Consider the following 26,807-nt stretch of genomic DNA (forward strand, 5'->3'; position numbering starts at 1 on the left):
AGGCATGTTTAAATTCAGTTACTGTGTATTTACCAACCACGTCTGCTGGAAGTTTGTTCCAAGGCTCTACTACTCTTTCAGTAAAATAATATTTTCTCACATTGCTTTTGATCTTTCCCCCAACTAACTTCAGATTGTGTCCCCTTGTTCTTGTGTTCACTTTCCTATTAAAAACACTTCCCTCCTGGACCTTAGTTAACCCTGTTATTTTTTAAAAAAAATGGTAGGATAGTAGCAGGAGAGAATTTTTTTTCTCATTTCTACTTTTCTTCGATCTTTTCCTCAGAGACATATTTTTTCCAAATGGATCTAAGCACAACAATTCACCCAAAGAGTACAGATAGTTCTAGTTTAATGTCCGCTCATTCAGCAACTATTTAAAGTTATGACAGTGCTGAACAAACTGTACTTAAGACAAGTTTTAATAGTTGCAGCCATTATATGATGTATGATGGATTGGGTTGAATGTGTACGATTGTGTAGTTGGTGATTTTAGAATACTGGTTATATTATCCATGTTTTTAAATCGATTTTTAAATTTTATTATTAGATTTGTAATGTATTGTGTTATTGTTGTGAGCTGCCCCGAGTCTTTGGAGAGGGGCGGCATGCAAATCTAAATAATGATAATGATAATGATAATGATAATAATAATAATAATAATAATAATAATAATAATAATAATAATAATAATAATAATTTGTCCCTGTGGTTGTGATCTTTACTGCTACCTTCCAACAAATAAAATTAATGAGGATCACAAATGCTAATAATCTACCACAGAATATCACTAGCAATAGCTTAGACTAATATAAGACTTCTCTCTTACAGCCTTTTCTATGTGGTTTAGAAAGTCAGCCTATTGCTGACTTTCTAAAAATCCAATTAATCTAAAAATCCAATTAATTTTGCTTGAAAATTTTTAAAACTCTACTAACATTTAAAATCATTCATTCCCATCACAAAACATACTACATTTGTCGGCCAGTGGGCAAAGATCTAATGGCCCCAATTGCCAATTGTGAGCCAGTTGCCAAGTGCCCAAATCATTATCACATGACTTTGTGTACTTTTGAGGTCCATAGGTTTGAACACCAGCTAAAATATATCACAATTTGAATGGTTGCTGAACGCTGGTAGTTAACCAAGGACAATCTGTATTAAATCAACACCATGAACATCAAATGCCCTTCCCTGGGGAGCAGGTATTAAAGTTTGTTTTTTTTAAAAAAATGTTTCCATCTTTGTATTATAGATTTAAAATAGATCTGTACTTTGAAAAATATTGTTTCCTTTCAGACTTTGTTGTCTGCATGTATATGTGTGCTGCTGAATCACAACCTGGAAATAAATTCTGAATGTAAACTGTATGCAGTCACAATGCCCTTTTCTAGATAATTTCCAGGTTGTGTAAGGCCATGTTGGACATACAAAAAAAATTATCTCACATATTGTATATTCACTGTATCTTTTTGGCTCAAATATATAATAATCTGTTACACTCATTGTCTTACTCATTCACTAACACACCATAGATAGTTTATTCTTTTGCTGACACACCCTGAGCAATTCATGTAAAACATATTTTTTTGATAGCCAGTATCCACCCACATATATTCACTTAGGAACTACATCAGAATAAAGGAAGAACTCATTTGTGTTGTTTGGAACAAAATACATTGTACAGTTTGGATTTAGAATGTAAAATAATTTGTATCTTACTCATAGAGGAAAACTATATTTAGATGCCTGGAATTAAGAAGGGCAGATTAATTTCACCAATGGAATAATAAAACATTTGAACATTAACAAATCTGCAACTATGGTTCAGGCTCAAAACTTTTACTATGATCACATCTATAGAAAAAAATGCTGCTGGCAAAACTGCTGTACAAATTAATTTAAGCTTATAGTTTCCCTATTCACATTTTTACATTGCGAAAGTATTTTAAAAGTTAGTTATGTCTCTTAACAATATAATAAATATTCCATGGAATATTTTAAAGTCTTTGTGCTTTAATGTATGGATGGAAGACCGAAGTATTCTATGTAACATGCTTTAACCTTCTGCTTCCCTTGCACAGCAGAGCAAAAGGCTAGCAGACATCTTGCAGACCATTCCAATACTACACAAGCATGTATTTTTAGGAAATATTCATAGGGAAGTACCTGAAGAGAATTGTAACAGTGAACTTGCTGGTACTTTAAGCAACTCATCATTTTTTAAAATCATTATTACTTCTATGGAATGATAACAGATCTCTCTTATGACTCTTGAACACCAATATATATACAGTGTTCCCTCGCTTTTCGCGGGGGATGCGTTCCGAGACCGCCCGCGAAAGTTGAATTTCCGCGAAGTAGAGATGCGGAAGTAAATACACTATTTTTGGCTATGAACAGTATCACAAGCCATCCCTTAACACTTTAAACCCCTAAATTGCAATTTTCCATTCCCTTAGCAACCATTCAGATTATTACTCACCATGTTTATTTATTAAAGTCTATTAAAAAAAATATTTATTAAAGGCAGACAAAAGTTTGGCGATGACATATGACGTCATCGGGTGGGAAAAACCGTGGTATAGGGAAAAACCCCGCAAAGTATTTTTTAATTAATATTTTTGAAAAACCGTGGTATAGACTTTCCGTGAAGTTCGAACCCGTGAAAATCGAAACACTGTATATATATATATTTAAGCCAAAGTATTTTTAGCCCTCTACTGCTTATAGCTCAGAGGAATGCAGGAAGAAGGAAACACTAAATGAAACTATAGGTATAAATGTAAATCTTTATTTAGCAGAAGGCTTTCTCAGCTCATATCTACCTTTCTGGGCACATATCCTACCATCCTTAAATAGTCTTTCCTATGACTGTGTTTGATGTTTTAGCAGTTATTAGCAGCAGCTATGAAAAACCTATTAGCACAGAAGAGCCAAAATATGCCCTTTTAATTGGTAAAAATAAACATTTGGGGATTGCTTGAAAAATATTATTTTGATGTCTCTTAAGAGCAGTTTACTTTTAAAACCTCATATTCCTAAATTGGTTTTAGTAATTCATCGTTTAAAAGAGAAATCTTCTATTTGAAAAGAACTACTGAAAAATCTTTTGACAATAACGATTTCAACAAATTGATCACATTTCCTGAACACCCAGTCAGTAGCGCTTGTGTCTTTGCTTTTTGAAGTCCATGCTGATTGATAACAGAAGGTTACTGCAATACCCTGTACTGTACTTGGAAAATTCAAAGTGGTAGAGCCAGATGTTAGATCTGAATATCAATTATAATTTTCTGGGTCTCAAGACGATTTATAATAAGTTAAGTCAGGGATCAAAATAGCTTCCCTGATCAAATTCCAATTGGCTTATTTATATTGGTTGGCAAGAACTTCAAGTTTCTATTGACACATTTTTGTAATAGAAAAGAAAGTTGCTCAAAATGTAAGATTTGGAAATTAATTAATTAACCCTAAGGCTTTGTGGGCCAAATTTCAGTTTCAACACAATTTCCTCAGTTTTGTTGAATTTCATCCATTACTTCCGAAATAAAAATGAAAACAATTTAATTTGCAGCAGAGGCGGAGTAACGACACGGACACAAAGAGCTGGATTTAAAATGGGTCATTTTTATTAATTAAATTTGCATAATTTATTCATAAAATTAGCATACATTTAAATAAACCCTAACAAGGACCCGCAGGGTCAAACAATTACTTCCGGGGCAGAAAATGACGTCAGAAAAACTTCCGGGGCAACTTATGGGTGTAGCTCCATGCTGATCCAGGTGAAGGGCCCCGCCCTCACCTGGATCTCTGCCATGCACCTGCATGTGGGAGGTCTCGCCGTCTAAACCCCTACAAGGGGATAGAAATGGACGGGACCCAAAGACGGGTTCCCCCCAAATGGTCAGATCGAGCTAAAGGCACCATGATCTTTGGAGGTAACCTGTCAATCATCCCCAAAGATGCCCAACGGAGAACACGCAGTTGCTAAACACCACCCAGTTTTCCGCCCCTAACCTGCCTACCCAAATGACCAAAGGTAAGCCAATTAGCCTAAACAGGGGGCAAAGCACCCCCTAGCCACCTATCCGTCACCACAGTGTGGAATAGGTGAAAAAACGGTCGCAGAAAATACCGAGACCCCCAAAAATTCCTATTCGGCCCCCTAAGGGCGACCCACAGTGCCACACTGAAAGATAGGAAGGGCGTGTAGGTGTTCGCTGCTCGTAGTCGTCAGGGCAAAAAGGAGGCCCAAAGCCTGCGCAGCCCCTTTTATAGGGCTGGCAGGCTCCACCCCCAATGACGTCATCGGCAATAGCTGATGAAACCCAAAATGGCCGGGATCTCGCGAAATCTTGCGAGATCCCGGCCTCTCAAGATGGCGGCTGCGCCGAGGGCCGTGTCTCCCTGGTCCTGCAGCAAATCCGGGCCGGGAAGTAAGTCACCGGCCAGGCATTCTGGCAGTTTATGCTATATGTCAGATTGATCCTACAAAGTCCAAAGCCAAAAGACAAAGTGACTAACTCCTCAAGGTGTGCTGTAATTCCTAAGAAATGAAGCATGTTTCAGAGTCCCTCTGCTACCACAAAATGGAATTGATTAAACATTATGACTCACGTCCATAAGTTCTTTAAAACTACATTTAAGGGCCAATGTTAATCAATGTAAGAGAGTTTTCCCCCAAAGAGAAAATGTGTATCTGTTTTATGAATGAATAATTAGATAGAGCTTTATTGGCATGCATAATTCAAATTTATTCATCAAAATTATTTATCAAAAGTATTGATGTCCTTTTGTTTATGATAAATTTAGGTACAAGATTTCAACCATTTCAAATGTTCGGCAGAAGCCTATGACCAAATCAGATTAAATCATATTTTATTACAATTAAATGATTTTCATGAAATCTGATAACACTATTTTTTTCAGGAGATCATTTTAGAATACAAGCTCTTTTATGACTTCTGATTAACTATCTTGGGGATTGCAATATAGTGGCAATTTTGGAGGGTCATAAATAAATCTGTAGGAAGCAATACCAGGGCAATTGAGTTTTCTCCTTTTGAAAAATACCGCTGATTAGAAATTTTCAGAAAAATCTGACCTGCAAGTTATCTTGATTTAGTAAGCAAATAAATCCTTCCCAATATATGTTGTGGTTGGCTCATGGCCAGCTCCTCTGGTCACTGATTTTGACTCAGAGGAGCCGGGTCCGTCAGATCAATGGAGACCTGTCTGGCTGAGCAAGGAGTCAGACAGTGAGGGGGAAGGAGAGATGGATGTGGAATGTGCCGGGGAGACAGAGAGGCCTGCACAGCCTGTAGGATCTCCAGTCATAGCCTCATTTGGGTCAGATGAGGAGGGGGTGATGGATGACCCCATCCTCAATGTCAGGGTCTGTAGAATGTTGGGATGCCAGGAGCAGCTGCGCAGATGCAGATGGAGATTCTAAGGCACAGTTGTCAGCAATCAAGGAAGCTGCAGCAGGTTTAAAAAGGGAAGGGCTGGCGAAAGGCGGTGTGGGAAATTATCGTTCGGATTTGAGACAAACAGAGACATTGATGCTTCTTGACATAGTCTTTAGACTACTTTGGAATTCTTACACAAGCCAAGTGAGTAATTGGCAGAAGCAAGCCAGAGAGACTTTTGTTGCCAGTTTGAGGCATTAACTCTGACCTTTGGATTGTAAACCAACATTCCTTTGCAGTTGTTGTGGCCTTAAGCCAATTTTGTACATAAAGAGAACTTGTTTGTTCATTGCTTTGTTGGGTGGCCAGCCGGCCAAGCAGAACAATATAGATAACTATATGGGGGGGGGGAGGAGAAGATAACATAAATTAATGTGATTATAGGATGATATAAGGTGGTAAGAACTACAAAGGAGGTTTGTTATGGCTAGATGGGAAATTTTGTGATATATTTTGACATTTTCATTATAGATAACTATGTCAGCATCTCCATCTTTAGAAATACGGCTTGTAATCTTGCAGCCAGTTATGATAACTCAAGGAACTCAACCTTTCCAGACCTATTTTGAGAACATGATTGTCAGCTGTCTCACAAAACATCTGCCTCGGAAGGATTTTTTATTTTTATCTTATTTTGTGCCTTTGAGTCAGTCTTGATTCTTGGCCACTGCTGAAGATCTTGGCAAGTCCTGAAGTTTTCCTGGCAACATTTTCAGAAGTGGTTTGTCATTGCCTCCTCCTAAGCCTGAGAGAGAGAGAGAGAGAGAGAGAGAGAGAGAGAGAGAGTGAGTGAGAGAGAGAGAGAGAGAGAGGGTGACTGAGAGAGAGAGAGAGAGAGAGAGAGAGAGAGAGCCACCTAAAACTTTAATTTCTTAGGCTATCTTAGAGCTGCTGGTGGAGCCCAATATAGAGAAAGGCAGGTCATGTCTGAGGGTGATGCTATGCAGCTTGCTAAATTCCTGTTCATTTTTCTTTAATTAACAGATTGTCAAAGTAAAATAGTTGGGTAACAAAATCCTTTTACTGACACCAAACAACACGATTTTATTTGGTAGGCACATTTTTGCCATAATAACTATGTTTGGCACTAGATGATAGATCCTTACTGTTACTCCGTATTACATTAGCATCCTTCGGTCTTGAAAGACTATGGTATCATGCTCTGGACTGCCCAGAGCATGAAGCCTGGATAGGTTAGTATGGAGGATATACTGTTACCCAAGTAGCAAATCCCCCCTCTCCACATCTCCGAAATAATCCAATGGAATGGCAAAGGCCAATATGATTGGTTCCAGCTATGTTGCAGGAGTTATCAGAATGTGGCCGTTCACAGTCACGAACTGCTTCTGGGATTCTGACTCTGGATTTGGCCTCAAGGTTTACTCTTGAAGCCTTTTCCAATGATGGATATAGTCACAAGGCAGTGGAGGGTCACAATCAGAGTTTCCCTTCGCCTAGTAGACCAGGGCATCTTTCATGTCTTGCTGTGCTCTTAGCATACCATATTGCTTGCAGAGACTACCTCCATGACTGTTGACCTATTCTAGTAAGTTTCATCTGCTCAGGTCTTTGGAATCTGTCTTCACATGCTTGGGATAGACAGGTCCCTATCTCGCTGAAGGTCAATGACCATTGGCTACTCTTAGCCTGTTGAAGCTGGTTTGGCCAGCCTGTTGAAGCTGCTGCCCAGGGTGTGGCCACTGCGCATGATATAGCTACTAGGAGCCACAGGTGAGAGCTGAGTGACAGGTGGGGACCAAAGGTTAACGAGCTGCCCTAAAAGCTTCTCTAAACGGACACAGTACACTAGAGGTGCTACCCCTCCCTGAGGATGCCATACACCCCATATAAAGTAGCTATTAACCTATAACAATTATTTTTCAGAAAGTTTGTACAATTTGAGGCATTGAAACATAAAGCTTTTGGCAAATTTCTGAGACCCTGATATATCAATTTTTATCTATTTTCTATTTTATTTATATGACCAATTTGTCCTCCTTCATGTTTTAAAGTATCATGATACAACTGAAATAAAGTGATTTATATTACATTTAACATAAATAATATAAAAATGAAAATGATTAAACATTCTCAATCCTATGTCTTTAAATATGAATGAGATTAATTAGAATGATTGGCCTTCCAAATAAACAGTTAGGCTGATGATATGTTCACCTTGTTCATTTTTATAAGTACAGTGATCCCTTGATTTTCACAGGTTCAAACTTCACGAAACGGCTATACTACGGTTTTTCAAAAAATATTAATTAAAAAATACTCCATGTTTTTTTTTTCTATACCACGGTTTTTCCCACCCGATGACGTCATACGTCATCACCAAGAGTCACTTCTCTCTCTCTTTCTCTTTCTTTCCTGTCATTCTCTGCTTCAATCATTTTCTCGTTTCTCTTTTTTTCTCCCCTTTTTTCTATCATTTCTCTCTCTCTCTACCTTCCACTCTCCCCCCTCTTGCTCTCTCTCTCTCTCTTTCTCCCTCTCTCTCTCCCTCTCTGTGAGAATGCCCGCCCCGCCTCTCCTGCAGCCCCCTCACTGATAGCTGGGACGAAAGACTGTGAGAGGGGCGGGGTGGGCATTCTCAAAGTGCTCAGAGTGGCTAGCGGCCGAATGAGGAGGATGAGAAGCCGTAACCGCCAGCGCTGCTGCAGGAGGACCCGTGTCCCAAGAAAGCCGGTGAGAGGGGCGGATTGGGCTGGCGGGGGTAGCGGCGAGGGAGGCGGAGGTGCTGGGGGGGGTGGGGGCGGCCGACATTCAAAACAATCTTTGCCGGCCTCCGCACTTTCGTCGCTCCCCGCCCCCAACTTCAAGCCCAGCTCCTTGCGCTGCCTTGAAAAAGGGTGTGTGGGGTTAGTTTTTGGCTGTCCATAGCCAAAAATGGTGTTTTTACTTCTGCACCGCTACTTCGCAGAAATTCGACTTTTGCGGGCGGTCTTGGAATGCAATCCCTGCAAAAATCGAGGGAACACTGTACTTGAATCAGTTGGTTGTTGCACATTTAGAAGGCAACCATGGATGCTAATGCATTAGTTAGTTATAAGATCAGCCAAGTTTGCTTAATGAGATAATGCTTTAAGTTCTATGGATTTGTTTAAATAGATTCTTGTTAAGCAAAATGGATTCTTGCAACAAGAATATTGTAAGATTAACACCCACATAATGAAAAGACTAATTATTTAAATGGTTATTTCATGATGAGTAAATATTAAAACCATTTACAGTGATCCCTCGATTAGCGCGGGGGTTACGTTCCAAGACCTCCCGCGCTAATCGATTTTCAGTGTTATAGTGGTGCGGAAGTAAAAACACCATCTGCGCATGCGCGCCCTTTTTTTCCCATGGTCGCACATGTGCAGATGGTGGAGTTTGCGTGTGGGCAGCGGGGAAGACCCAGGGAAGGTTCCTTTGGCCGCCCAACAGCTGATCTGCTCCGCAGCGGGAAGCAGCGAGGAGCCGAAGATGGAGTTTCCCCGTTGCCCAGGCAAAGGGGAAACCCCATCTTCGGCTCCTCGCTGCTGCCGTGCTGCGGAGCAGATCAGCTGTTGGGCGGCCAAAGGAACCTTCCCTGGGTCTTCCTGCTGCCCAGGCAAAGGGGAAACCCCAAGAGAGCCAAAAGAGCACCGGGCCGGTTGGTTCCCAACCAAAAGAGTTTACCCCGATTGTCCTCGGTGGGGGAAAACAGCGCGTCGCCAGGCTCCCCATCTTCAAGAGAGGCAGGATCCACGCAGGGGAGAAAAGGCGCGCGCTCCCAGACGCTGCGCCCCGCTTGGAGAGCAGCGGCGAGCAGAGCACAGAAGACGACGAGGCTTTCGAGGGCTCCAAGGCGGGCGGCGGCGCGTCCTTCGAGCACGCCGGCGGCGACCCCAAGCTGAAGGCGGCCACCACACACACACACGCCGCCGCCGCCATCCACCCCGCCGGGTTCCCCGCTTGCTACCTCTTCGCCTTCTCCCGCCTCCGAGGCCGACCAGCCCAAGCCGCAACAGACACACACACACATACACGCACTCCCTCTCTCGCGCTCACACAGACGCACTCAGACAGAAAAGAAAAAAAAATCCCCAAAAGAGAGGGACAAGAGGCAGGCACAAAGCGGGGGCACAAGGGGAGCTGCCCGGCAGAGGTTGCTTTTTTTCTTCTCGTGGGCAAGTGGAGGGGGGGAGAGAGAAGGAAAGAGAGAGAAGGAAAGAAAGAGATGAGAGAGGGAGGAAGAGAGTGTGAGAGAGGAAGAAAGAGAGAGAAAAATGATAGAAAAAAGGGGAGAAAAAAAGAGAAATGAGAAAATGATTGAAGCAGAGAATGACAGGAAAGAAAGAGAAAGAGACAGAGAAGTGACTCTTGGTGATGACGTATGACGTCATCGGGTGGGAAAAACCGTGGTATAGCAAAAAAACCGTGGAGTATTTTTTAATTAATATTTTTTGAAAAACCGTGTTGTAGCGTTTCGCACTAATCGAGACCGTGCTAATCGAGGTATCACTGTATATTTATTTAACACACAATTACAAACTAACCCAATGTAAAGTCATACAATTTTCTAATGATTGTTTAAGGTAATGATTCTTTATTAGTTTATTATTTTTTAAAAAAAAACTAAATGGTTTAAAAATCTTAGCCATTGCCTGAAAAAAAGATTATGAATGTGCATTGATTTCTTAGCAGGCTATCATCTTGCAGCACTATAGTGAATATTTTGATTTGGAATATCTGAATAGGATTATTAAATAATTATAAGTATTACAAATATCCTCAGTCTTTTTTCCATGGACTATTTGCTGAAGTTCCTTGGTTTCTCTACATCTGCTAAATTTTGGAAATCTGAGTTGCAGTAGGTAGGTGAAGATGAAAGGATAGTAATTGCTCTTTAGGTCCTTCATTAATCTTTTCCCAATTCCTAGCAGCTCATTGGAGACAACCTCAATTGCCAGGGCTCAAGGTGTTTATAATTGCACCTTTGAGTTACCTTTAATTTTGGCAGCAACTATCAATGCCTGTCATTCCAGTTCATGGGAAGTGGTTGTTGAGTTGCTAGCCTGAAATGGAATAGAATAGAATTCCTTATTGACCACGTGTGATTGAACACACAAGGAATTTGTCATTGGTGCATATGCTCTCAGTGTACATAAAGGAAAAGATACATGTGAAGAACCACAAGGAAGTGGTTGATTGTCATAGAATATAAATAAACTTTCTTGAAACAATATTAACATAAGTTGTAAGGATATGAGCAACAAGTTACAGTCATAAGTCATAAGTGTGAGGAGCAGTGGTGGGCTCCTACAGGTATGGTCAGGTAAGCGGTACCGGTAGCAAAATTTGGTCAGGTACACAATACCGGTAGCAAAATTTTGATTTTTTTTTTTCTTTTTCCCCCCTTCTGGGCTCTGGGTATGTTTTTCCTATCACAGTAAATGAGGTTGAATATGTATAATTTTAGAAGAGCTGTGGGTACATGTGTGTACATACACTTTATATAGTAGATAATCAGAAGTGGGCTGCTGTCCAGATGGGGGGTTGGGGGGGAGAACACAGTGGAGTAGCGAAAATGGAGCTCCACCCCAGAACATCCAATTTGCATAATGCATAAGCCACACCTAGTTGTCTAGTTGTCTTTGTGTGCAATGCAGTCATTTTGAGTTAGGAGTTGAAACAATTTATGCCCAGGATACGAGGGGTCAGTAAATATTTTCAAGACCCTCTTTTTGACTTCTGCAGTATACAGGTCCTCAATGGAAGACAGGTTGGAAGTAATGTTTTTTTCTGCATTTCTGATTATTTGTCTTATTGGGTTCCAGAAGACATCTTCTCCAGTGATAGCTGGCTGTCCCAATGTGTTCCAGCTTACCTTGGGTAAGCCTTGCTCTGGTTTACCTTGGACTTGGCAATACTTGTTCTTCCAGCCCACCTGGGAGTATATATCATGGTATCAGAAGAATATTGATAAAAAGAGAGTCAGGGCCAGTGGAAGGATTTCAAAGTCAATGAAATGAGAACCAGGACTAGCTGCTTTCTTTGAGCACTTTGCACAAATGAGATTGGTGTGATATTATGTACCTGGAAGATATGCACCAAACTTGCTGGGACCTGGGACCTCCATCAGGTATTCAGTAGATAAAGCTGATTGCATTTCTGTATGTCAATATAATTTTAGTCTGTTGTGAAGTATTGACCAAATCACTTTTGAGACTAATTCAGATAATACCCTTGCATGTCACTTTGAATTCTCAACAAAAAGAAGCAATGTAAAACAAATAAATCCGTAATAATAAATAGAGAAATAGCACAATTTTTTCAATGCTCACAGCCTGATTCTAGAAGAGCGAACTATTATTTCATTCTTGTATGGATGTATTTATTTAGGACACCAAGCTTGATGACTGAGGAAGTTGTATTTTAAAAAAATGACCTAGTTAATTTTAGATGCTATTGTTGGAAGCATATCAATGAAAATTAATCAAGAGGTCATAAAAGAACCACAAGGATAAAGTGCAGAACACTGGTGGGTGGGAAAACTCTTGGCAGTGGCCACTACAAAGGCTTTAATGAGAGGAAAATACATTCTTAAGCAAATTAAAGAGCAGTGGAATGATTAAATGGTAAATAATGGTTATGTACTGTTTAAAAGACAGAACAATAGAACATTTGAGAAGTAATATACTGTCAATTGGCTTAGTATATCAGTTTGTTTCTGAGAAACTCAATTTATACTTTTTACAAAAACAAATAGATCTTAATGGCCCTGAATAGTAATAATTGAAAGTTGGATTTATGGGGGAAAGGATCTTGTCCACTTCCTCAGGCATTACTTAATCAAACTTAATCCAGATATAATCACAAGACTATTCCCTAGGCAATCTTTAGGACGCAGCTAATCATGGTCCAACTCCAAGCAAATCGGAGTAACTTTATCTGCCACATGAATATTTCTTATTAGAGATGAGGTACAAGCCATACCAATAAAGAGTGGATTATCCTAAAGATTATCTGCAAATTTATTCATTCATTCATTCATTCATTCATTCATTCATTCATTCCTTCATTCATTGGATTTGTATGCCGCCCCTCTCCACAATGAGTGGATAAATACCAATGCAATGAGTGGATAAATACCAATGTTTCATGACCCTTACCACCATATGTGCCCAAATATGTTCAATGTATTTTCTCTTGTGCTCTGGGTCACTTCTGGCATTTCACTTCCCAGAATTTATTAGAAAACCAGGGAGCATATAGGATTGATGCTATAGAAGAACAATCTTCTCAAGATGTCCATCATATGTTTATTCCAGGTTGCAGCCAAGTCTTTGAACAAAGTACCTAACTAGTCCTCAAAAAAACCTGAAGCTCATTCTGGACTCATGGGTCAATCCATGAGTTGCCTATGACAGGGGTCCCCAACCCTTGCACCTTGGCCCACAACTGGGCCTTGAGTGGTTTGGAACCAGGCTGCAGAAGTGGCAGGCAAGCACATATTTATACACATCCCCACTTGCACCAACAGTGGGCAACATGTGTGCACATGCTCCATTTGTCTGAGCAGTGGATGCCCACACTCACACTTATGCAAATTGATGTGTGTGTGCATGTGTGCTTGCCTACTACTCAAATAGAACAGTCATTTTTCTCCCCCTCCCTCACCAGTCCACAAAGATGGAAAGATTGGGTAACTCTGGCCTAGGACAGGCTAGACAGACAGAGTCAAAGAGGGAGTTTTGGACTAATAGTAATGTTTTCAAAAAACAGATCACATTGCAACTGATTCAAGATAAGAATCAGTTCTAGTATGTGGCTTCCTGAATAAATTGTACAGTCTATTGTTTGGGACAGATCCATAAATCCAGAATCCATAAATTCCTGATCTCCCATAGACCAGCCCTGTCTTTCTGGTACTCCCGGAAATAAAGGACAAGAAGGTTCATTCGATGAGCAAGGGCTAGAGGGTTCACACGGACTATCAGGATCTCATGGTGATCAAGGTGACATGGGAGAAGAAGGAAACACAGGGCCACAAGGTCCTCCAGGCCAAACTGGGATTCTAGGGCAACCAGGATCAACATCCAAATAGAGTAGTGGATTCCTGCTTGTTTTGTATAGTTAGTCAGAAACAAAACCATTTTAAACTGAGGGAATGACAAGATTGTGGACTGGATAAAGTCTTCTGTATTTTGAAGGGCTGGAAAAAGCCCATAATCAAGACCTTGGTCTTGCTGGATCTTGTCTTCCGGTGTTTAGCGCAATGTCTTTTACCTACTGCAATGTCAATCAGGTCTGCTACTATGCAACAGTTGAAATGACAAATCTTACTGGCTTTCAAGTGCAGCTCCTTTACCCATGATGCCCCTCTCAGAAGCAGAAATAGAGCACTATATTAGTAGATGTATAGTATGTGACACTCCTGCCCAAACCATTGCAGTTCATAATCAAGATCAATCCTTCTTATCCACCAAACTGGAGAGGTTTTTGGATAGGTTATTCATTCTTAATCCATACAGGATCTGGTGACCAAGGAGATATACAGTCTCTCATGTCACCTGGAAGCTGCCTGGAGGATTTCTGAACAGCACCCTTCCTTGAATGCTAAAAGTCCTTTTCAGTGGCTCCATTAGTGGAAGGGTGGAAAGCTGAGCTAAGTTCTTGGTGGAACCAATGGCAGAAACAAATTCTCTCCAGAATCTGGCCATGAACTGGACCCCCTGATCTGATCTGATTCTACGGGGGACTCCATGCCACCTGTAAATGTGTTTTAGGAATAGCTTAGCCAGATGTCTGGCAGTGCGTAGTCCCGGACATGTGATGAAATGAGCTTGTTTAGAGAATAAACCAAATAACTGTGTTACCTTTGCTCTTGGGGAGTTCCACAATGAAGTCCATTGCTATTTCTTCCCAGGGTATACTGGAGTGGGTGACTTGCTGTAGCAATCCAGGAGAGCCTGAGAAGAAATAGTGATGGATTTCATCATGGAACTCCCTGAGAGTTGGCGTTCAATGAAGGGTGCTGATCAGAAGTCTCCAGGCAACCTCCAGGTGACATGAGAGACTGCCCACTTCCTTGGTCACCAGATCCTGTATGCATTAAGAATGAATAATCTATCCGAAGACTTCTCCAGTTTGTTGGACAAGAAATAATGGATTGGTGACAGGTTAAAGTTCTCAAAGTTCTCAAATTTCAGCCCTAAGAGTTCACTGCTAATCACGAAATGAAATAAAGCAGCTCAAGTACAGATAACGCTGGGCAGCAGGGATATATTTTATATAAGATATAATTAACTTTCATCAGAATACATACTGAACTCCAAACTAGCACAATTGTTAAACAGGAGGAGAGAAAGCATCAAACTGTGGCACTGAAGTGGATTTAGATAATCTACTTCCTCCAGAGTTCTCATCAGCTTCACAATTGAATTATCCCTGATGTATTTTATAGGAAGGTTTTATATTTTAGAATAGTTCAGTCAAGTAAATGGAACTCCATTTTGTAAAGAAACCATTAGAACTGAGTTGACAAATGTTGGCACCCACCAAATTGTTGGTTCTAAAAAATTGTCTATTTAAGGCTCAACAGAAATCTTGATTTTCCATTTAAAAAAAAGACTTTTCATTCCAAAATTTCCTTGAATGGTTGCAGACAGTTCACAGAAAATGCCACATAAGTATAAATCTTTCATACCACAGAAAAAAAAATGCCTCCTTTATAGTACATTCTGCCCAAATGGAAATGGCTTGAGAAACTATGGTCACAACTGGCACAATAGTCCCTGGTAACTTTTAGAAGGTCTGTGCCACAAACTGTAGATGGATTCTTTGGGTTTTAGGTGATTCAGAAGGTGAAAATGAAAGGAATGATCTTTCCTATTTCCATACTTTTTCTAAACCCAATTGGAGAAGGTTTCAGAAAATGTATTATTCAGTGATGGGGCCTCATCTCTAAAACTAGTGCCTCAATAGTAGGTTTTGCTTTGATTTTTCTTTTTTCCTTGATTATTTTTAGAATTTTATTTTCACTGTTCTGATGCTTGATCATTGCAGGGGATTTCCTTTAGGAAATAATTTCTCTTGAAAATTCTTGGAATATGCAAGATCCAAATTTGTCCTAATTTTTTCCATAATTCAGCTGCCAGTTTGCTAAAACATTGGCATTCCCTACAACAAAGTCACCTGGATAATTGTATATAGTTAGTCTGACAAAAGGGTAATGATATTTTGTTGGCTGTAAGTATTAGTATATGCAAGTATATGGATATTTTTTCCCTATTGAGAAATTGGTCTGCTAAGAGGTATGAGCATTGTCCTGGATTTTTTCTGAAATAGACTTTCCCAGAATTACTCCAGCTCCTGATCAGACCAGTTGTCAGGACTATATGAAAATAGTATAAACAAAGTGTATTTTCTTTATCACTGATTATGCTTAAACCATTTCTGAGGAACAAGGGAACAAGGGCTTCCTCTTCAGATGCTATGATTTCCAGTAGACATGAATGTTGGCAGCTGTCCTTTTAAAATTAACATCTGGCATCATCTTCTGAGTTAACAGTCAATATTCCATGTTGATATTTCCTGTAAGCCTCAAGGAGAGTGCTTCTGCAAAAAAAAAAAAGAAAGAAAGAAAGAAAAAGTAAAGATATGTGAATTACTTGTTGCTGAGTAATTCTTAGCACTTTTTTCAGAGGAGATTTCTGTTGAGTGTTGCTGAGGACCTATCCAGTTTTTAAAAATTATTTTTACCAATATGCCATAAACATACCTTCCTAATTTCTTTTTTTCATTAATGTAATTAGATAATGGACAGAGTATACATCTGAGGAATTTCACAGGCTTCTATGCTATGGGTTAATTGCAAGAGTGTGCTTGTCTCCATTATTATACAGCAAATTCTTGTGGCACAAAAGCATAAAATGTTTTGGCTTCAGTGCTATATATTTACTTTGGATTCAGGCAATACTTTGATATAGATATACGCAAAATTATACTGTAAAGATTCTGAATGCATGAATCTTTAGGAGTTCTACTTATTTGTTGGGGATCCACCACAGATAATAAAACAATGGGTAACAAGACCTTGAAAAAATTATTTTATGGATCCACAAATGCACACCTACCATTTTACATATGCATACAATACCATCCGAATACCCCAAAGTTCTCTCCAAACAAAATAACATGCTTCAAAATATAGATATGAAGAACTTTATTGCTTATAACAAGATACTGTTTGATATTGATTGATAACAAAATGTCACAAACCATGAATTGATTGCTAATAAACTAGTTAATAAGGGTCACTCTATCAATATCTGTTCCCAATTTCATGAGGTTTTATTCAGTTTAAAAAAAAGCTTCTGTTTTTCTACATTGTTTTCAGGATATTTGTAGATGTCATGGGTTGATGGTTCTGAATCCAAATTATTGTTTAATAATGAAGGTGCTATCACTGGTTCATTCTTCATATTTCCAATACATTCTAATATGCAGTGATTATTTCATACAGATATTTCTAATATATTGATATGCACATTTTATTGACATGGCAGGTTTTGGTCATCTCATCAAACAGTTGTTGACACTGGCAGGTGGTCGCATGGTGCTAGCCCTGGAGGGAGGACATGATCTTACTGCCATCTGTGATGCATCAGAAGCTTGTCTAAATGTTTTACTGGGAAACGAGGTAACCAGCATATTCAAAGTTAATAAAACAATGTAAAATTCCTGGATATTTGTCATACTATGCTGGATTTATAATCTATTATAGAAATAAGAGTAAAGGTCAATAGAATTACTTTGCCTTTGTAAGTACTTATAAAAACCGTTTGTGGGGAAATTTAATATGGTGATAGTGGAAAATCTGTTTCATCAGCTATTCATAGAATTTAAAGTCTAAGTATTTTTTTAAAAAAACGATGCCTCTTTTTAACAGAAGTCATTGCTGCCTACATGGATCCAGCCCAACAGACATTGATTAAATAATATATTATCTATCCCTAAGACATTTTTTTCAGACATCTGATTTTCCAGTGATAAATTTTCTTTATTTAAATGAAGATATGCCAAATCATTGGCGTTCAGAATTTTCATTCATTAGTGAGTAATGAATTAACTACTTACCTATTAACCACAAAGTCAGTTAAAAAGCTGATATCAGCCTATAGGACCGTGATGGCGAACCTATGGCATGTGTGCCACAAGTAGCATGCAGACCAGTAGCTGCTGGAATGTGAGCTGTTGCCCTAGCTCAACTCCACCATGTATGTGCGTGCTGGCCAGCCCTGCTGTTTTCAGCCTCTGGGAGGTGGAGTGGACATTTTAACCCTATCCAGGCTCCAGGGAAGTCTCTGAAAAACGGGCCTACCGAAATCGGCTGCTTCCAGCTGCCTGAAGACCTCTGGGGGAGCGAGGGAGGATGTTTTTGCCCTCCCCAGGCTCAAGGAAAGCCTTTGAAACTTGAGGAGAGTGGCCCAATGGAAGTTGTGAAATGAAGAGGGGGGCCATGCATGCATGCACAGGAGTTGGGGCACGGGGGCATTGAATTATGAGTGTGGAGATGTGCGTGTGTGCGATAGTAGAACACATGCCCTTTCGGACCCCGAGGTAAAAAAGTTTCACCATCACTGCTATAGGATCAATAACAAAGTGGCAAAGGATAGGACTAAGTCCAGGCTTTCATAATTTGGAGATATAATTCTTTATTGGCTATTAATGTTGCAATTAGAAACTTTTTTGGTGAAAATTCCATTTTTCAAACTGTATAAACATTGCACTCACTTTCATTTAAAAAAAAACTGGCAAGGCTAGCACTGACTGCTCATGATGGCACAGGCAACTGAACTCAAATTAGAAAGGTCAAAAAGGCACTCTGCAGTTTGTCAAATGTATTTATTCATGTGCTGAGGATTAGAATTCATAAACATGAATGCAGCAGGCTTTGAAATACTTTTGTATTGCTATTGTTGTTCTTGGCTTCTCTGTTCATGCAACACTATGCTATTCCATCTACACAACTTTTCAGTAAATGCATACATACACACACACACACACACACAAAGACACACAGAGATATGCAAATATGTAAGCAAAACAGTTCCTTCCAGCATTCACAATGAGAAAATCAGACTTGAAGATACAGACTAATTACAAAAAGAAGTGCTTCACAAGAATTTGCTTTGAATCTTTGGAAGAAAAAATCCCAGAAAAAATAAAATATACACATACAAATATAATTGATTTTTTTCCCACAGAAAATAATCAGTTGAGAAGCTAGGTTGTGCTCTACTTAGCTACTGCTATTCATTTTGTGCAATAATGAAAGATGGCTTTTAATTTAAACATTTAAGGATATAATTATACAAATATAAATGTATTATGTGTTATTTATTAAATTTATATGCTACCTGATTCTAATTGACTATGAATCATTGCCAATGATTTGAACATGAAAAGTATGACCATAATAACAAGAAGTTTAAAAAGTGTAGATATTGCAAAATAAACATTGGGTAGAAACTATCCTTCTCCAAGGGTAAAAAAATTACAGGTAATTGTCAATTTACAACCATCCACAGTGACCAAAGGTATAATGGCACTGAAAAATTGTGATTTAAAAATGAGCCGGGATGGCGCAGCAGGTAGAGTGCTGTACTGTAGGCCACTGAAGCTGACTGTAGATCTGTAGGTCAGCGGTTCAAATCTCATCACCAGCTCAAGATTGACTCAGCCTTCCATCCTTCTGAGGTGGATAAAATGAGGACCCGGATTGTGGGGGCAATAGCCTAGGTCTATTAAAAAGTGCTATTGCTAACATGTTGTAAGCTGCCCTGAGTCTAAGGAGAAGGGTGGCATAAAAAATGAATGAATAAATAAAATAAATAAATTTAGGAGAATCATTGCACTTATGACTGTCACAGTATCCCCATGATAATGTGATTAAAATTAGGTTTTTGAAAAACTATATTTTAAAATGATTGTAGCATCCTGCGTTCATGTGATTATATTTTAGGACCTTTCCAATTGATTTCAGACAAGCAACATCAATGGGGAAAGCCAGATTCACTTAACAACCACTTGATTCACTTAAAAACTGGGGTAATTTACTTAACAACCATAGCAAAAAATCATGAAATTGAGCATAATTTACTTAACTTCCTAATATTAGTATTAGCATTTAGACTTTTACAGTGCTTTATAGTGCTTCTTCTGTCTCAAAGCAGTTTACAAAGTCAGCATCTTGCCCCCAATAATCTGGTCCTCACCTTAGCAATGGAAATTCTAGTTCCAACTGTAGTCATTAAGGTACACTTGTAATAGAATATGAGGCCTATCACTGCCTAACCTACAAATTAATTGAATATTTTTTTAAACTCTGTTAAATCATGGGAAAACAAGGCAACCAGCACCACAGATAATGATTTCACAAATATTGTAAAGCCACTGATTCTAGCATAAGTAGGTTTAAAGCTTCCTCTGCTCTATGAAAGAAGTCCCTCAACCTTCTTCTCTAGCCTATTCATAGGATCTCGTAACTATTTCTTTATAAAATTCATCATGTTTTAAAATATTATCAGTTTCTAGTTCATCTCTGGCTGTTCTGGTTTGATGAATACCCTTTGAGTTGGCGCAGCCAAACCAATATCAGTTGTGTATTGCTTTTATTCATCCATTTAACATAATTTATGATCTTGTATTGTTACTTGATTACCATATGTTACCCATACATAGTGTAGTCCTTGCACACTCATTTGAATTAGCTCTTCTAAAATTTCAGGAAAGCAAGTAACAAAACAATCTACTTCTGAATCCTTTTTGTTTGATCAGTAGAAAAGACACAACAAGAACCAATTCTGTTGCCCTGGAATATTATGCCTCAGTTATAATGCATTTAACTTGGAAGGGAGTCCTATTAATTTCAATGTATTTGATTTCCAAGTATGTGTGCTTTGGATTACAGCCCAAATTTGGAAATTATACAGAAACCTAACTTGGATCTAAATCACACTTACTTGCATTCCTATGAAGCCAGTGGGACCAACTGCTAAATGTAAACTTTTAAGGTTGCAGTATTATACTAAAAATCATTTTCCTTTTCCGCAAGAGTATTTATGTCATTTTTATCATCACTTTTTAAAGCTAGAAAGAAGATGGACTGAGTCTACATCCTAGGTTTCCAGGATTTTTTGAAGTGGGAAAAGGACAACATCAATGGGTGCTGGCTCCATTCCTGACCATGTTATTTTAAGTGAAAAAGTTCAAGATGGAATTGTTCATTGATTTGATAAACTATACTTAGAATATTGTCATGGTATGGAATTCTCGGCAGATGATATCTCCAGTTGAAAGGTTGTCATGCCAAATATATAAAATGATCCCACTCCATATATTAAAATCGGATGTGGAAATGCCAGGAGTGAAACTAATTTGAACAGAGATTCTGGAGTACAGTAAGAGAAGATCTGGGTCTCCTTTGCTTCTTCAGTTATATGACTACTGAGTAGAGCTTGTGTGAAAGCAATTTGGCAGGAATTAGTAGTTATTTCTCTTTAAAATCTCTTTCTAAACTTCCCTAGGGAGCCACTAAGAGGGATATTTTTTTGAGAAGTGTGAAAAGATTAAGCAGTTAGCTCCCTTCTGAAATCTGAAGTAAAAATACTGAAATCTTAATTGAGGTATTTGGGGTAAGGGAGATTAAGCTACTTCAAGATATTCATGAGGCACTCAGTTGGTGATTTGAAAGCAAACCCATTCATTATATAAGAAACTATCAAAACAAAGAGACTTGTTGTTCCAACTAATTAGAAGAAAAGCTTGAACTACAAAGGATAAATTGTTTAGATGAATAATTGCTTAAGATAATAGCATGAGATCAGTATTTTAAAGACAAGGATTTTTTTCTGATAATATCTTACTTATCTTACTAGAAATTATAATAAAAGAAAAGCTCATTATAATTTAAAAAATACATAGCACTTGCCTTGAATGGAACTTTTGCTAAAGAAAACTGCAGTTAGGTTGACTCATCCTAAAGCTGATACGTAGGGCCAATCTTGTCATTAGAGACAAAACACCTCTGACAGCTGATTCGGAGTATCATTCAATTGAAAGAGCAGAACATGTGACAGTTATTAAATTTATTTTTGTATTTTTCCTGCTTAAGAAAAGTAGAACATGAAATTTTCTCCCTCAGGTGCCAGAATAACTTGATTGCTTTTAGTCTTTTGAACCTTGACTTGGGGAGACAGGAAGGAAACACCTGCTGCCCAGAGGCTGCAGAATGCTGACCATGGTGAGACTTGTAGAATCAAGAATGAATCAAATATCAACACACAGTATATATGTAAGTGCAAGATCTCAAATCTCAGGGAAGGAATATTTTTTTTTTGAGACATTGGAGCAGAAAAGTGCTGAGTCATGGACAAACGGATCCATTCTTTTACAAAGTGTTTTCTTCCCTCTCAAATTTCCCATTTTTATATAAAACCGGGCAACTGCATAATTGTGAGCTCACATTTCTTTATAAAGGCTAAGTATACCTTGGCTCCCTTCGCTCAGTGTGCTTGTAGATGCCATTTCTTTGAAAACATCTTTTCTCATACAGTACATACCCAAATTTAATAGCAAATGCAAGAAAGTCTTGGAGAGGCCAAATGGGTTAGCTTCAACTGTTTAAAAAATATCCCTTGGTGTATCTTTTCAAGCTTATCTGTCAACTGGTTCTGTTGCTCCTGCACTGACCTTAGTGAGTTGTTTATGTAAAATTCTTTTTATAAAGATGTATTTCCATTCTTTCAGTTTTTGTGCTCTTTGGCTCCAGTGCTAATAGAATGCCAAGAAGCGTAGGAGTGAAGGTGATGTTGCAATGTCTGTCAGCTATAGAGTGATTCCTTTTGTTCACTTCTAGGTCTCATGATATTTTCCAGGGACACCCTCTTGTCTATTTAGTTTAATGATTTTAAAAATGGATCATTGCCATCAAAATTATTCTCTGAAATACAGATACAGTATTCTCCCTCTCAGAGAAAACATGATTTGTTTTTTAAAGTGGTTCCTTAGCAAGAGTGCATCTGGTCACCAAAGATGAAAGTTTAATGATCCTACCTCTGGATTCTGATGAGGTTTTACTGAGATGGTGCAGAAGGTGACAGAGGAACTGAGGCCACAGTTTTATTTGCCAAAGCTAAGGTGACACAAAGAGAGAATGATTAAATATATGACAATAATTATGTTTTTATTTACTATATTTGCTTAGGTTCAATTTGTATTTCAGTTAAATTATAAATTTATATTATTGGAATCACCAGTACGCACATATGACCCACAGTAACATTAGTTTTCCAAGCTGGATTTACATTCCTGATGCTTTTAGGAACTAACTTTATTAGCCTTTTGCTGAGGTATTTTCAACAACACATCTCCTTTTTCAATAAATATATTCATTTGTTTAAAGTATTGCTTATTGAAATTATATATATCCATAAATAACAACATTCCAATAAACCAACACTTTTTATTGAGAATGAATTATATCAATCGAGAATTTTATAAATAAATATAATAAAGCTAATATAAGGAAAATAATTATTTTAGTTAACACTAATTGATCTCTAGAATTGGGGGCAGGGCAGTTGGGATAACATTAAATATGATTACTGTACTTTTATCTTTCCAATTTAAGTAGTTGCGAATGGAATGCTGCAAATGCCAAACTCTCTTTAATGTTCTTAATTTTCTTTACTTACTTACAAAATAATTGTACATTATAAAGTTGGGTACTCAGATGACAACCCTGTGTTTACAGTGAGAATTTTTCCATATTCTAAGTAAATACATATACTTGGTCATATATTTGGTTATACAGCAGCGGTTCTCAACCTGTGGGTCATATTTCCGATGGTCTTAAGAACCGTGACATTGCTCCCCTGTTTCCAAGCAAGTCCACCCACATGCAAATAAACTACTGCAAATAAATAAATAAATTCATGGGAACTTCTGAACATGCACAGAAACTGAATTTCCAGCACTATGCATATGTCATGATCTTGTTTTCAGGAGCAGGGTTTTTTTTCATGTGGTGCAGGAGGAAGTGAACCAGCAGCAAAGTAAATTAGAACCCACCCCTGAGAAATAATTAGGAAATTATTTTCCTAATAAGTTTAGTATTTTATGTTTGGGGGGGTCACCACAACATGAGGAACTGTATTCAAGAGTCGCAGTATTATGAAGGTTGAGAACCACTGATATATAGAATAGAATAGAATAGAATTTTATTGGCCAAGTGTGATTGGACACACAAGGAATTTGTCTTGGTGCATAGGCTCTCAACATACATAAAAGTTACATTTGTCAAGAATCATGTGGTACAACACTTAATGATTGTCATAGAGGTCAAATAAGCAATGAAGAAACAATAAATATTAATAAAAACCTTAGGATACAACCAACAAGTTACAGTCATACAGTCCTAAGAGGGAGGAAAAAGATGATAGGAATGATGAGAAAAACTAGTAGAATAGAAGTGCAGATTTAGTAAAAAGTCTGACAGTGTTGAGGGAATTATTTGTTTAGTAGATGGCGTTCGGGAAGAAACTGTTCTAGGAATATGAAGACAAATTTCAACATTACAAGGGATAACTGTATAGAATGCTATATTAATATAATACTATGTTTTACTCAACGTATTGTATAATGCACAACAAATTAATGTGTGAATTTTTCATTTATGATTTTATTCATATGAATTATAGGATGGATGTTGATATTGTAGGATCTTTTCAATTCTAAACCAACTTCAGTAATGTTTTGTTTTGGTGTACAGCTGCAAACATAGATACAATGGAATTTGATTTGTGAGTAGCTTACCAAAATTACAGAAATAACTAACATTTTTAAATGACTATTACATAGACATGCACCTGCTCAAGGGTCTCTGTAAATTAGTCTTGCAGTCATTGGAAAGCCCCCTTGGAATTCAATTGCATGGTTGAAAAATATAAAGTAAAAACTGTCTTTCTCTCCATGGAACAGCAAGGAAAAGTCACAACAAGTTATCTTTCTGACTGATAATTTAAGAATTCAATATTTTTGATGTGCTGTTGCTTCCACTGAATTTTAAGTATATTCAAACTCTTTTTCCATTTGATTTCCTCTATTTTTTCCCCAGTTGGAACCCATCTCTGAGGACATCCTTCATCAAACACCTAATGTGAATGCAATGGTTTGTTTGCAAAAATCCACTGCAATTCATAGTAAGTTTTAGGGATTACTCATCCCTAAACATTTAGTATTTCTGTTATTAATTAAACTGCTTTTCAGGGTATGTAAACAATCCATTTTTGGGACTAGTCATGTCATAATAGCATTATACTGTATGTATATAGGTAGATTTCATCTTTCTATGTTCATTAATAGAAACGTTTTTCCCAATTGGCAGCTCTCCCATAACCTGAAACTTTTCAATACCTGAGCAATTGTTTCTATTGAAAAACAATGGATAAAAATGTGATTGTTCGTCATTCAAAATATATTGAAAAACCTGACATTCTTAGATGCATGATAGGACTCATTTTAGAACCCATAATCTTTAAAACTGATGGCTTATTTGAATTTTAAAGGAAAATTGAGGCAAATCAGAAAGCAACTAACAGTGATTGCTCCTCAGCATTGTGTGCAATGTCATATTATATTTTCTACCTTGTTCTAATTTCCTTTTTTATTTTTCTGGCTACATGCGTACTTACCATTTGTGTTCTCCAAAAATATATACTATTCTCACATTAAATGGGTTTCCAAAGTATTGCTGTAATATGTATAAAATTCTAAATATAGCTATTTTTTGTAAGATGAATGTTGTGTAGGTAAATAATTCTAATGTTTTCAGCCATTTTGACAACTTCTATTTTTGTTCTTCTTTCTCTATTAGCTATTAGCTAAATGTTCAAGATTTACTCCATACACTGTATTTCATTGTTAAACCCCAATGTTTTCACTTCTTTTTGAGCTAGACTATTATGCTTTGCTATTAGCACACTCATAAGTTAAATTTGTAATCATCAATTATTGTGATGTGTGGAGATTATATCCGAGATCAGTGATGGCAAAACATTTTTGCTCAGGTGCCAAAAGAGTGTATAGTTGATGAGCATGTGTGTACGTGCCCACACCCATAATGCAATGCTCCCCTTACATGCACACAACCCCTGCATTGCCCCCTGCACATGTGCACAATCCCACACACTGCCCCCCTGCGCATGCACAGAGGACTCACTGAAGCCTCCACTAGCCAAGCCTTCTAGTAGGCCTGTTTGGCCATTTTTTGCCATCCCCAGGGTTAAGGAGACTTTCCTGAAACCTGGGGAGAGCAAAAATGGATGAAAAGAAGGCTGAAAATCAGCTGACCAGCGTGCACATGCATGTTGGAGCTGACATAGGGGTAACGCCTTGCGTGCCCTAAGATATGGCTCCATGTGCCACATGTGGCACCTGTGCCATAGGTTTGCCATCACTGTCCTAGATGCTCTATATAAATTCAGAAATCTTACAAAAAATGAATAATCCTTTTGGAACTTTTTTTTTTACAATGTAGCAGTCACACTAATATTTTATGACATTAGATCCTCATTTTGATATAAATCTCATTGTATCTTTTTTTTGCCAATGTTTATATCTTCTCTTATAATTCTTTTCAGATAATTTTGATACAATCTGTGAAGGCTTTCAGCTTTCGCTTTACATAACCTATATTTGCTGTTGTTTTTAATGCTTCGAATTTTGATTTTTATTCATTTGTTCTAAGTGCTTGTTCTTGTGCTGCAAATATTTACTCTGCTGTTTCCTTCTTAATGGATCTAATATCAAGCCACTTTCCATGTTTTGCCACTGTACATATATTCCTCAATTTTTTTCAGAGATTAATCTGAATTGCAAATGCTTCTTTTTCGAATTTCTCATTTGCTGGTGTAAACATGTGGCACACAGAACCATGTCTGCAGGCATGCAAGCCATTGCCCTAGCTCAGCTCCACCATGCGTGTGCTCTCTGGCCAGTTGATTTTGAGGCTCTGGCAGAGTGTTTTCTGACTCTGGAGGGCCTCTGGGGAATAGAGGATGACATTTTCACCCTCCTCAGGCTCCAGGGAAGCCTCTAGAGCCAGGGCAGGGCATAAAATGGGCCAACTGGGCCCACTGGAAGTTTGGAAATGGGGGGAAGGGGTTATGCACACATGCACGGGGGTAGGGCAGTGCAGGAGAGTTGTTCATGTATGCGCAGGGGATGGGGTGCATGAGGAGGATTGAATTATGGATGTGGGAATGCACATGCATGCAATAGTGCACGCACATG

The 26,807-nt window shown here is 38.2% G+C and overlaps 1 protein-coding gene and 1 pseudogene across 1 annotated transcript in view; both read left to right on the top strand.

Moving 5' to 3' along the window:
* Nucleotides 1-26,807, top strand: part of LOC139153806 (histone deacetylase 9-like) — a 159,573-nt gene that overhangs the window by 115,004 nt on the left and 17,762 nt on the right. Inside the window, exons 10-11 of the mRNA XM_070728219.1 lie at nucleotides 17,018-17,151; nucleotides 24,631-24,715. Coding sequence (XP_070584320.1) covers nucleotides 17,018-17,151; nucleotides 24,631-24,715 — 219 coding nt within the window. The remainder of the gene's footprint in view (nucleotides 1-17,017; nucleotides 17,152-24,630; nucleotides 24,716-26,807) is intronic.
* LOC139153103 (collagen alpha-4(IV) chain-like) lies at nucleotides 5,394-14,070 on the top strand (annotated as a pseudogene).

Source organism: Erythrolamprus reginae, chromosome Z (genome assembly GCF_031021105.1).
Source record: "Erythrolamprus reginae isolate rEryReg1 chromosome Z, rEryReg1.hap1, whole genome shotgun sequence".
NCBI lineage: Eukaryota > Metazoa > Chordata > Lepidosauria > Squamata > Dipsadidae > Erythrolamprus > Erythrolamprus reginae.